This window comes from Phoenix dactylifera, chromosome 16, assembly GCF_009389715.1.
Source record: "Phoenix dactylifera cultivar Barhee BC4 chromosome 16, palm_55x_up_171113_PBpolish2nd_filt_p, whole genome shotgun sequence".
NCBI lineage: Eukaryota > Viridiplantae > Streptophyta > Magnoliopsida > Arecales > Arecaceae > Phoenix > Phoenix dactylifera.
The window spans coordinates 1,248,158-1,260,252 of record NC_052407.1 but is presented as its reverse complement, the minus strand read 5'-3'; the positions used below and the strand labels follow the sequence as shown (position 1 = coordinate 1,260,252).

The 12,095-nt window shown below is 38.8% G+C and overlaps 1 protein-coding gene across 3 annotated transcripts; it reads right to left on the bottom strand.

Annotated features, from left to right (window-relative positions):
• Positions 1 to 1,210: 1,210 nt before the first annotated feature.
• On the bottom strand, positions 1,211 to 11,743 carry LOC103721972. 3 transcript variants are annotated; one of them, XM_039134528.1, is made up of 4 exons: positions 10,796 to 11,743; positions 10,107 to 10,712; positions 9,377 to 9,662; positions 7,383 to 9,144 (listed from the first exon to the last, which is right to left on the bottom strand). In XM_039134528.1, the coding sequence occupies exons 2-4, from the start codon at positions 10,668 to 10,670 to the stop codon at positions 9,008 to 9,010; spliced, it is 987 nt and encodes a 328-aa protein (XP_038990456.1). In that variant the 5' UTR covers positions 10,671 to 10,712; positions 10,796 to 11,743; the 3' UTR covers positions 7,383 to 9,007. The 3 variants fall into 3 exon arrangements, with proteins under 3 accessions (XP_038990457.1, XP_038990458.1, XP_038990456.1); XM_039134529.1 differs by lacking the exon at positions 7,383 to 9,144 and adding an exon at positions 1,211 to 1,701 and having other exon boundaries at positions 10,107 to 11,743; XM_039134530.1 differs by lacking the exon at positions 7,383 to 9,144 and adding an exon at positions 1,211 to 1,599 and having other exon boundaries at positions 10,107 to 11,743.
• Positions 11,744 to 12,095: the final 352 nt, after the last annotated feature.

The window sequence follows — 12,095 nt, the reverse complement described above, 5'->3', positions numbered from 1 at the left end:
CACAAACCCAAGGGTTGGGCTAGCCACTGTCGGACTGGGCCTGGCTACTCCGGGCCAACCCACGAGCCCTAAAAATCAGGGCTTGTAATTTGTTCACACCAATCTCAAATACTCGTTCACAACTACCATCAATGTTCTCTTTGGTGGTCCACTTTTATCATCTAATCAGATTTCCCAAATAGAATTCGTTCTTTGTTGGCATCTGCAACCTTCAATGCATGACTAAAACTGCTAGCGTGTATGTTCATGATGCGTGCCTGCATGTGCAAGCATGTGTGTGCTGTATGTATTCGTTGCCTCTATCCTGGTATTACTTGCAAGCATGTGTATGTTGTAGTGCTCCACACCATGTTTATGGTGTATATGTTTGTTGTCGGGCAATTGCACTAATAAATAACATGCTCTGTTCAGAAAATAACATGCTCTCTTCTAATCCTGATTAACATTCCATATAACTTTATCCACAACTGTTTCCATATCACTGTCTTCCATAAGTGTATATACCTACCATCCTTGATTAATTCTTATTTCAAACTTGGCTGCCTGTTAGGCCATCCCTTGTCAGCTTATACATTACTGTTTACTCAGTTCATCCTTCTCCTGAAAGATGGTAGCAAGCAGTTTCATATGCTCTGACATTCTACATAATGCTGAAGGCAAAGGTCCTAATTCCCAATTGGTGTCGCTACTCTAAATGGAGCTCTAAAGGCACAACGTCCACCATAATTTTATGTAAAACATTGCTTTCAACCATTTCGCAAGGCTTGAGTATGAAAGTGAATCTTAAATATGATACGACGCCCGGCTTTACGATGCATATAAATGGCACTAATCAGTATAGCCCAGGTCTGTAAAAATTCATGCTTTCATGTTCATTGTAGCCATGCATCAAAGTTGATAACCCAAAGAGATGTAGAAAATTCCTAGGACCATAGGAGGGGCCAATGACAACTACTGCCCAAAACTGTCCAGGCCAATGTCCAAAAAAAGACTGGATCATAAACAACTTGCCAGAAACAAAGAACATAAACCCTGTCAAGCATGAGATGCCTTCATAGTTCATATTTAGCACATTCAAAAGCAGGGTTTTGCCCAAAGCTCAAGCTTTTTCACAGTCCACCTAGAAAGCTATCACAATCAATATACTTCCACCAATCTATGACAAAAAAAAAAAAGGATTCCGAGGAAAAACACATCAAGGGCAACGATAAAGATCAAATACCAGAACATGAGATTCTTTACATCTAATTACTAATTGAAATATTCCAAGACAAGTGGTTGCTTTGCTATCCACAGTAAGTCTCGCATCAAGTATAGGTTGGCAAGGGGAGAAATTTGTCTTTCAACGTATTTTTATACATTGATCCAACAAAACTTCCATGCTAATGACATAACCACCGTCCACCAACTCTTTGGAGCAGATATTCAATAACCAAGGAGAATAAATGGCAATGAGGTCCAGGTCAATTTGAAAAGAATGATTGAACATAGCATCCAACAAGCCTCTGTATGTATATGGAAGGGTATGAAGTCTGGAACAAGAGCATATTACTTCAACTTTATGGATTTAATTTAATTCGTCAGCAAAAGTCCTTGCCACTGGAAAGGTTAGAAATTTCTTAACAAGTATTTATAGAAATGAAATCTAGAATTCAAATCAAACCAAGTCATAAGTCAGCTCAATCATATGCAGCGCAATACCTACACAATTACAAAAAGTCTGTAACTGAGATTTGAATAGGATGCTTCATTCACTAAACAAATGCAACAGCAAAGTGCAAGCGAACAAAGACAAAGCAATTGGTATGCATCTCAATACAACATAGCAAACATTTCAAGAGCATAAAAGTTTATAATCAGGTCTAATCTAGTTTGTAAGGAGAATAAGTAACCATATGTTGCTGCGTTTTTTCTGATAACTAATTAAGCAGCAAAATATGGCTGATTTTGGAGTGCACTAGTGTCACATAGCGCTGATGATACTTGTAGAATGTATCTCAATAAATAGTCAAAGGAGTACAGGAATTTTATCGATGTTGATATGTCTGCCTCTTTAAGATTCTCTTATAAGCAGAATCCCATCTAGCAGTTGAAAAGTTCCTATGAACGTATGTATGTGTATGTATGTATGTAGGTACATACATATGTATGTGTATATGTACGTGTATGCATGCATGTATGTATGTACGTACATATGTACGTATGCATGCAGGTATATTTTGAATTTCCATCTTTGAAGTGTACTTTGATTTTGTTTGATCTGAAAACTCAAAAAGTTCTTTGCCAAATCTTTCTATGAGAAAAGGGCAATCCAGTTAGGGAGGTCCAACTTTGCAGTTTAGCGAGTCAAGGGATGAGAGCGAAGAAAGCAATTTTTGCTCAATGCATATGTCCAGCTCAGCTCCTTAAAAAAATGAAAGACATGCTGTCTTACCCTGGGCCTTATGGCACAAATGCCCCTATAATGTTGGTGGTAGCTATTTTCAAGAGCAAAAGAACAATGGAACATAGTCCTGAATAATCATGACCATGTATAAAAAAATCTTTAACGTTGTCATTTCGAAATGTACACTTTTTTTTTTGTGCTACACTGGACGACTCATACAATTCTAGTATAAATATATATCCAAAAATATCAAAATACAGCAAGTCACAAAGGGCCTGAGACAGCTCCCCTTCACCAGTCCAAAGAACCCCCCCGAAGTGGTTTGCCACAAAGGAAACCACCCCATCCATAATTCCATTAGCCTCCAAATATATGCTTCAATGGTTCAACCTCTGTTTCAACTCCCAAAAGTGAGTGGGAGGTTAACACCCCCCACCCCATCCCACCCACCGCCCTCAACCCCAATCTGGAGGCTTGTGCTCTGCTGGGCCCTCTGAAAGTTTTTTGTCTTTTTCACTTACTCCTTACCACACTGACTTGACGAACCCAAGAGGACTTAATAGCAGTCTTGACCTGTCGCTCCCACTTCATGTTGACTTATAAGCAGCCACTTCCTTTCATGTAAAGGCAACATATTCTAACAACTCTATCAACAAATTTGTTCATCCCATCCCAACATTACAAGTTTAGAAATGATTGGTGGTGTAAAACTTCTCCAGTTTGATTAAGAGCTATTATATTTTCTAATCCTCGAAAATGGCACCTAAAACCAGCCATTATTCCAAAAGCAATATATTTTGGACTACAGCATATCATCACCAGCATTATAAAACCTTCTTGGCTGAACTATCGAGCCAATGCACAAATACAAAATCACTTCATAGCAGGCCAACAGAAAAGGTCCTGCTCCTAGGCAAATTTGTAGTCTATTCAAATGGGAGAATGCTGGGCATAACACTGGAGAAATTAAGATGTAAGTCAAACCAAATAAAGTTGAAAGAAAAATGCATCAATCCTAAATGTGAAACATCATTTAAAAAATCAAGCTCAAGAATAAATCTTTATCATAAACATTTTAGACGTAATTCAATTATTGGCTGTATCTTCATCTCATCCCCATATCAAGCCACTTATTGAGGATCCAAGATTCTAGGAATTTTGAATTTTGAATTCTGAATTTTGAATTTCAAATAGCATAAATTTAGGATTGATTCTAGAGATCCATTTATTATTTTTTTCTATCTTTGTATCATCCTAGTTGTAATGTCTTGTACATTCTCAACTATAAATATGCATGATGACTACCTTATAAGATAGATAGAAAAAGTTCTCCATAATATTTTTTTTCATATATTCTTATTTTTCCACATGGTATCAGTCTATCAGAGCCTTTAACCTTTGCTATCTCCATGGCATCCTCCTCCAACTCCATGCCTACACCTATCACTCTGCCTTCAATTGTTGTTCAACTTAATAGAAATAATTTCATTACCTGGAAGGCCCATACCCAACCTCTCTTAACAGCCAACCGACTATGGGATCTTATAGATGGATGGCACGACCTCGCCTCCACCTCCAACGATTGTCATAACTTCAAATAATGAAAGAATAGAGAAGCCAATCTCTAATCCAGCTTGAGTCATGGTTTCTCCGTGATAAAATCGCTCTGGCGTGGCTCCTCAACAACATATCCAATGCGATGATGGTTCATGCTGTCGGATTACCACAAGCACAAGATGTTTGGCTTGCTCTTGAACAGCTTTATGACATCCAGAGTGAAGCATGTTACAGTACTCTTATGACGGATTTCTATGCTCTTAACAAAGGTTCGTTCTCTATAGAGGATTATAAACAGGAGGCAAAGAGGATATCCGACAACTTGGTTAGCTGCAATTAATAGACCAATATCCCCTGCCGATTTAGGCCATCAAATCTTGCTTGGCCTTGGTCTGGAGTACGAACATCGTGTCTCTACACTCCTTACCACGAGGATTGCCACTACTTTTGAAGAACTACATGGCATTCTTCTCCAACATGATATCCGACTGAGATTCTAGACTTCCAAAACTCATTTAGCTACAGGTGAGATTCCGCCCACTACAAATTATGTACAAAAAGGCAGCCAACGAGGTTCGCCACAATGACCCCAGCAGCCAACGCATAATTTCTCTAATGATGGATCATCTATTTTTTCTCCAAAGGGATCTTACCACCAAAAGGGCCATGACTTAAGACCTCCAAATACTACTAATGGCTGAACTCAAAATAAGGTACGTTATCAATTATGCTGCAAATATAGGCACACGACCTTGAAGTGTTACCATCGCTTCGATTAATCATATCAAGCTACTTCTCCACAAGCACATGTTGCTGCCATGAATGATTCAACATGGTACACAGACATATGTGCCTCACATCACATGACTTCAGATTTGTCTAATCTTCATCTTAGTTCCGACTACAATGGTCGTGACCAGGTTTCTATAGGAGATGGTTCAGGTTTGGCTATAAAAATCATTGCACTCTCTTTTACACACTTCTACTCATCCTTTCCAACTTAAAAATATTTTACATGTCCCTCAAATCACCAAAAATCTTTTATCTATATCTCAATTTACACGTGATAATTTCTGTTATTTTAAGTTTTCCTATGACCATTTTTGTGTGAAGGACCTCACCTCTGCTCAAACCCTCCTCAAGGGCACATTTAAGGATAGAGTTTACTATTTTTTACCTAGGAGTGTCACCAAGAAGGCTTCTACTGCATATGCTGCATCAACTAGTGTTTCTCAATTTCTTTGGCATCAACATCTTGGCCATGCTTCTATGCCCCTTTGTTCTAGAATTCTTAATAAATCATGTTTGAATTTTTATAACAATAATAAAGTTTCAAATTGCTCTACATGTCAATTAAGAGTCGCTCTTTACCCTTTCCACACTCTCATTCTAGATCTTCTTCTCCTATTGAATTTGTGTATACTAATATTTGGGGGCCTTCTCCTATTACGTCGCATTTGGGGTTACACATTTTTTAGATGATTATAATCGTTTCTCCTGGTGTTATCCATTGAAAAATCGTTTTGATATTTATCATGTCCTCCGTATTTTTCGGCTGCACATTGAAAATATTTTACAATGTAAAATTAAATTTCTCCAAATTGATTGTGCTCATGAGTGTTAATCGCAACCGTTTCAACAAGAATTGAATGATCATGGAATTGGTCATCTCATGCCCACACACCTCCCAACAAAATATGGTTGCAGAGTGCAAACATCGCAATATTGTAGAAGTAGGCCTTGCTCTTCTTGCCCAATCTAATCTTCTTTCTAAATTTGGGATATGGCCTTTGAAACAGTTAATTTCCTCATTAATCGTTTACCCACACATGCACTCCATTTTATTTCACCTTGGAAAAAATTGTTTAATAAATAGCCATATTATAAATTTTCTTCGTGTTTTTGGCTCCTTATGATTTTCCTGTCTTCGTTCCTATAATAAAAATAAACTAGAATATCGTTCTCTTCCATGCATCTTTCTTGGTTATCCCACAGATTTTCATAGGTATCAGTGCTGTCATCCTTCTTCTGGGCATATTTTCAAATCTCATGATGTTATTTTTGATGAGAGTGTTTTCTTATGCACAGAACTCTTCTAGTAACACTCCCAAGTCAACCAATAGCCCTCTTAATGTCTTTTCTTTACCATGGCTTACACCCGAGCCCAATGATCCGTCAACATCAACCCACATTGATCCACTCGTATCTTCATCCCCAAGTCCTCAAACTCAGCCCAGCTCTTTACAAACACATGACAATGATCCAACCACGATATGTGACCAATGTTCTATAGCCACTGTTGAATCTGTTGCTCTTGAACCAGTGACTTCTTCTTCTCACATTGGTGGTCATCATATGGTCACACGCTCCAAGGATGGCACACCCAAGCCACGTCGCTTTAGCGCAAAATATCCCTTGGCATTTGTGGCTTCTAGTATCCCTGCTGAGCCCACCTGCTTCACTCAAACTTAACATGATCCTCAATGACGTGAAGCGATGACATATCAGTACAATGCCTTGCTCTCTAATGGTACCTGACTTTTAGTTCCACTCTCTCCTTCACAACATGTTATTGGCTGCAAATAAGTGTTTAAAATCAAAAGATGATCTAGTGGCTCTATCGAGCGCTATAAAGCTCCTTTGGTTGCTAAAGGCTTCAATCAACAAGAGGGTATTGATTATGATGGGACATTCAGCCCAATTACCAAGCCTGTCACAATTGGCATCGGAATAGGCTCATCCTCTTCTCTTCATGCCTATTCCGACGCCAATTGGGCTAGTGATCTTAATGACCGATGTTCTGTAAGTGGCTTTAATATTTTTCTTGGCCGTCATCTCATATCTTGGAGTGCTAAAACGCAACGTATTGAGACACGTTCAAGTACCGAATCCAAATACAAAGGACTTGCTAATGCTACTGCTGAATTAATTTGGATTCAATCTTTACTATAGAAATTGAAAATCTCACTTTCTCAAGCCCCTATACTTTGGTGTGATAATTTATTTGTCATATATCTTACTGCCAATTCCGTCTTTCATGCTCAGGCCAAGCATATTGAAATTGATTTTTATTTTGTTCGAGAGCGAATGGCTCGTTGCAGCTTCATGTCCAATTCATCTCCTCCAATGACCAACTTGCTGATATATTGATTAAAGGATTTGTCTCCCAACGCTTTCAACATTTGCGTCCCAAGCTCTTAGTGGTACCCACCTTAGCTTGCGCGCAGGAGGGGTGGTATTGGCAATATCTTCATCTCAACCCCATATCAAGCCACATATCAAAGATCCATGATTCTAGAAATTTCGAATTTCGAATTTTGAATTCTAAATTTTGAATCTGAATTTTGAATTTTAAATTTTGAATTTCAAAATAGCATAAATTTAGAATTGATCCTAGGGATCCATTTATTATTTCTTTTGATCTTTATATCATCCTAGTTGTATTCTCTTGTACATTCTCAACCATAAATATACATGATGACTACCTCATAAAGTAGGTAGAAAAAGTTCTCCACAATATTTTCTTTCTCACATAGTCTTATTGTCCTACATCAATAAAGTCAACAAAAATATCCAGAAAAGAATGAAAAAAATAAAATAATAACAATGTGTGGTGGTGCAGAACCTTAGAAAAAGGGCACACAGGGTTTCTGGATAATAAATTTATGAATAGTTTGAAAGTCATTCCAACTTCATAGAAAACAAGATAATTTTTCAAAACTAGATTGAATGAGTACGAGTATGTTCCCACTATTGGAACAATTCATTTATGTCCTATGCTCAGAACTGCAGAGCATAGACTTCATGTCAATGTTAAAAGTGGGCATTTAAGAATAGGAAGTTCTTCTCATTTAGCAAACACAAGGAGTAGCTCCAGACAATATAAAGGCTCAAAATGTCTCAGAGAAATAATGTAAAAGAAACTATTTTTTCAGAAAAAGGTCAATCTATTCAAAGGTCCTTTATTAATGTAAAGGGACACTGCAGTACGACCAAAATAACAAGTAAGAAACCACAAGAGATTTTGGTTTAACTACACTGATGGAAAGTTGAAAAATAAGCATCATATATAGCTGGTACCAGTGAACGGTTTGTTTACTGGTAATGAAGGAGATCCAAATCAGGAGATCGTTCAATCAAGAAAATTCATATTCCTTCATAGTTTATGTTGCCTAGAAGTAAGTATTAGCTTTGACATGGTAAGGAAAAGAGAGTGCAGGGGAGTAGTCTGTCATAAAGCAGGCTATTGGAATTTATTGTTTTCCTGTGAGTTTCTTCTAGCAAGTATTGGTTTTTGCAGATATCCAAAAAGTTTACATAATAATGCAACTCAGACGTACAGAAAAACAAACTGGAAACTTTTGGTTCTTCTAAGGTCTCGCCACTGGAAACAGAAATATAAGATCATCTTGTGATAAATAAGCAGCCCCAATCAATAAAAGTGTTAGTACAGAGAGGAACACAGTCAAACAGGTAACAGAATCTTCCTCTATATCATCATTATCTGCTATCACTAAACTTAACATTAATCTGGCCTATATGCTTGGCCAGCCATTGTTCTTTCAATTGAAAAAGATCATAAAAATTCTGAAAAGGGCACAGCTCAATACTTATCTGCTTAACTCCATCTTTGGGCTGTCAAATGAATGAGCTCATGTTAAGCTCAATATTTGACACAAAAAGGGGTTGCTCAAATAGTAAATGAATCAATCTTGTCAATTCCTTAGCTCACTCATGTTTAGCTCGAATAACCTAGGATTTTATATGCACGCAGAGGAATATACATACTAATGAAACCACAATATCAAGCTAGTGTTCTCTCAGGAGAAAAATAAAGATATCAATCTAATGGATTGAATTTTTAGTAACCAATAGGAATTCCAGCCGTTACATTGGGATGTAAAGATTGCGTTCGCTACAAATGTAATCAAAGACCTCAGGTTCCGAGAACAATTTTTATGAACATCTCAACTTTGCCTCAAATTTAATTGAGCCATGCTCAAGATCAGATTAATTACAATTCTGCCTATTCTTTATGCCAGATGGAAATAATAACATACAGGTTCAAAATATGTATCCAATCAAGTGTACATTAACTCCTTTGCAAATAATCAAAGGTACTGAGAATAGGTCGTGAAATAACCAAGAAATAGAGCATCTCAGAATCAGTGTTCCATGTGAAGCAGATAAAGATGCTTGCTCTGAAAGTCATCAAAATCTCCAATTAATAGGGAAAAACGGCATATGCATAGAAAGCTTCAAGGGTATTTTTATAGTTATAACAGGCATGTGCAGCCCAATTTTTTAACAATCTCAATAAGAAGATGGAGAGCATTTATAATGAATAAATTCTAATTCAACAGCTTAGGGAACACAAAAGAAAGGGTATAGCCATATGCAGCACCGATCAAATCAAGTAATGAACAGACTCACCTCTTGATGATGCCCGGACGACCACAACATGCATTGCTGCATTATTAGGTGGCAGCGTCAGATGAAGAGGATAAAGCCGCCCATTCAACGAATTCCGGTGGCAGACAATTATATCCCTGAGATTTGTTTCCTCCTCCAATTTTTGTGTCAATTGCTTGACACCCAGCTTATTGAAAATGAAAGAAGACCTCTCGAAGCTCTCGTCCAAGTTGCCATCATCATCTGCAACAGTGTAGTGGATGGTACGGCCCTCCACCTTGTGCAGTGAGCCCCAAAAAGAAGATGACTGCCAGCATAAGAGTCTACATATCAGAGACTCCAAACAGAAGCACATCTACGATATAAGTATCATATAATCATTGCAAAATCAAGACCACGAAAGGACATCCAAGATTTAAGAGTAGATAATAAAAGCCTATTTAAGAGCATTCTAAAGAACAAAATAGAACAAATGATGGAATTCAGGAAATTTCAAGACCTAGAACAAGACAAGAAATGCAATTCAAGAACATGAACGATGTGAATTCAACTACAATTAAGATTAAAACAGCATGATGAATGTCAATTCAAGGACAGTTAGGGTACAAAAAAAGGGCAGGCAATGCAAATTCAAGAACGGTTACAATTCGAAATACCGCACCAGAATGCAAAGCCAAGGACAGTTGAGATGTGAAAAAAGAAATTCGAATGCAATTTCGAGAACGACTAAGAATTAAGAAAATTACAATACCTCTATTTTGGACAGTCTCAGGGACACATCGGAGGGCCTGGAGGACTGAGAACACCTGTCGGGCTCCGGCGGCAGATCCAACGCTACGGAGGGAGAGGTGGAGGGCGAGGGGGTTGTTATATCAAGGATGTGGACGTCCCACAAGATCCAGGTCGGGGCGATGGAGCAGTGAGGGGGGTAGTGGCTGACCGAGTTGCGCCACGGTGGGAGGCCGCCGTTGGCTTGGAGGAAGCGGCCGTCGCGGGTCTTGAGCATGACCTGGAAGCCCTCGCGGATGGGCTCCCACTCGACGGAAGAGTCGAGGCGGGTGGGCGCGGTCTGGATGACCTTGCGGCCGGCGCAGCCGAGAAGGAAGGGCTCGTTGGAGGCGGTGAGGTAGAGGTCGTGCCGGCTCTTGAGGCGCACCAAGGGGTGGGGCCCCTCCACTAGCTCCACCGCCCACCGGGCGTTGTAGGAGGCGCCTCGGCGGTCCTGGCACACGTTCTCCTGGTCGTCCTCCGCCATCAGGTACTTGTCGAGGTGGCTACGGAGCCGGACCAGCCTCGCCCTGTGGAACAGATCCATCTCGTCCAAGATGAAACAATGTTGGGCTCCAAGATCCGAATTCTTGATCAAAAGGGGTGGAAAGAAGCCAAGAAAATGGGTTAGGGTAAGCGAAGGAAGAAGAGAGAAGGGGGTGGCACGAATACCTGGAAACTGATTTGGTTCAGAGAGGAGGCGGCGCCACCAACGCGGGTCCCCTGCTTCTGGCTTTGGTAAATCACAACAGGCTAATCTGTAACCTTCAGCTTAAGAATTCAAGGGCAGGAACGGAGGGAGGAGAGGTGGAAGCAGGCGTCCAGCGAGAGGCGGGAAGGGGAGGCGGGGAGATTAATGGGGACGGCGGGGAGAGAAAGGAAATGAGATGAGGAGAGAGGAAGGGAGTAGAAGCGGAGGTCGAAAACGGAGAAGGGTAATAAGTGGATGGAGATAAGGGAGCAGGGGAGGAGCATCGGATCGGTGAGGAGAGGCGGTGAGGAGACATGGGTTCCGATTGGGGAGGGAGGAATGCGGGGAGAGGGAGAAGAGTGCTGGGGATCGCGGGGAAGGCAGGCTGCGAGGGAGGGAAGGGGTCGCGTGGAATTACAAATACTAAAACTTTGCACGTGCATTTCACGTGAAAGTTTGCATGTAGGGGTAGGGAAGGAGACCTGTTTTCCAGAGTTGGAGGTAGTAGAGAAAAGATTAAAATACTATACACATAATGCATAATAATTATTTTTTAAAGAAAGATAAGTTTTATCCAAAATAAATAAGCTATTAAACAAATAAATTCAAAACTTTTATATTATGGCCAACAATTAAGATTTCAAATATCATCAAAATGAGAGATACCTGGTACCGTACTGTTCTAAAAAAACTTGCATATTCTCCTGCGGCGTATTTTGAATTTTTTTTTCTTCTGGTGGATGATTTTGAACCTTATAAATGATCATACATTTTACAAACTCAGCTATATCACAAATATGGTCTTGAAAATGGGATAAGAAATGAGATGAAAAAATGAGTTATAGAGAATGATAAATACTTCATTCGTAGTTCTTTAAAAGAGTTTGTATTATATATAAGAATTAGCATCCAGTGTAAGGTATAAGATATTTTTTATTTTTTAAAGTATTTTTAAAATATAATATAGTAAAAAAATAAATTATAATAAATAGAAGATTTTAATAACTAAATTTTAGTTGCACATTAAGTAATAAACTTTAATAATCATTAATATCAGTCCTTGTACGATATACAAAGTGTGGTATTTTTTCATTATTTCAACTATTTTTGAAATGCATTGTAACAATGTAAAAAAATATAATAAATAACAGGCATCAATAACTAAATTTTTATTATACACTAAGCAATGAACTTTGATGATGATGGAGAAAAACTCTTATCACTAATAATAGTGTTTATTAATAAATGAAGAAAGCACAAGCTAAGCCTCCGTGCAAAAAT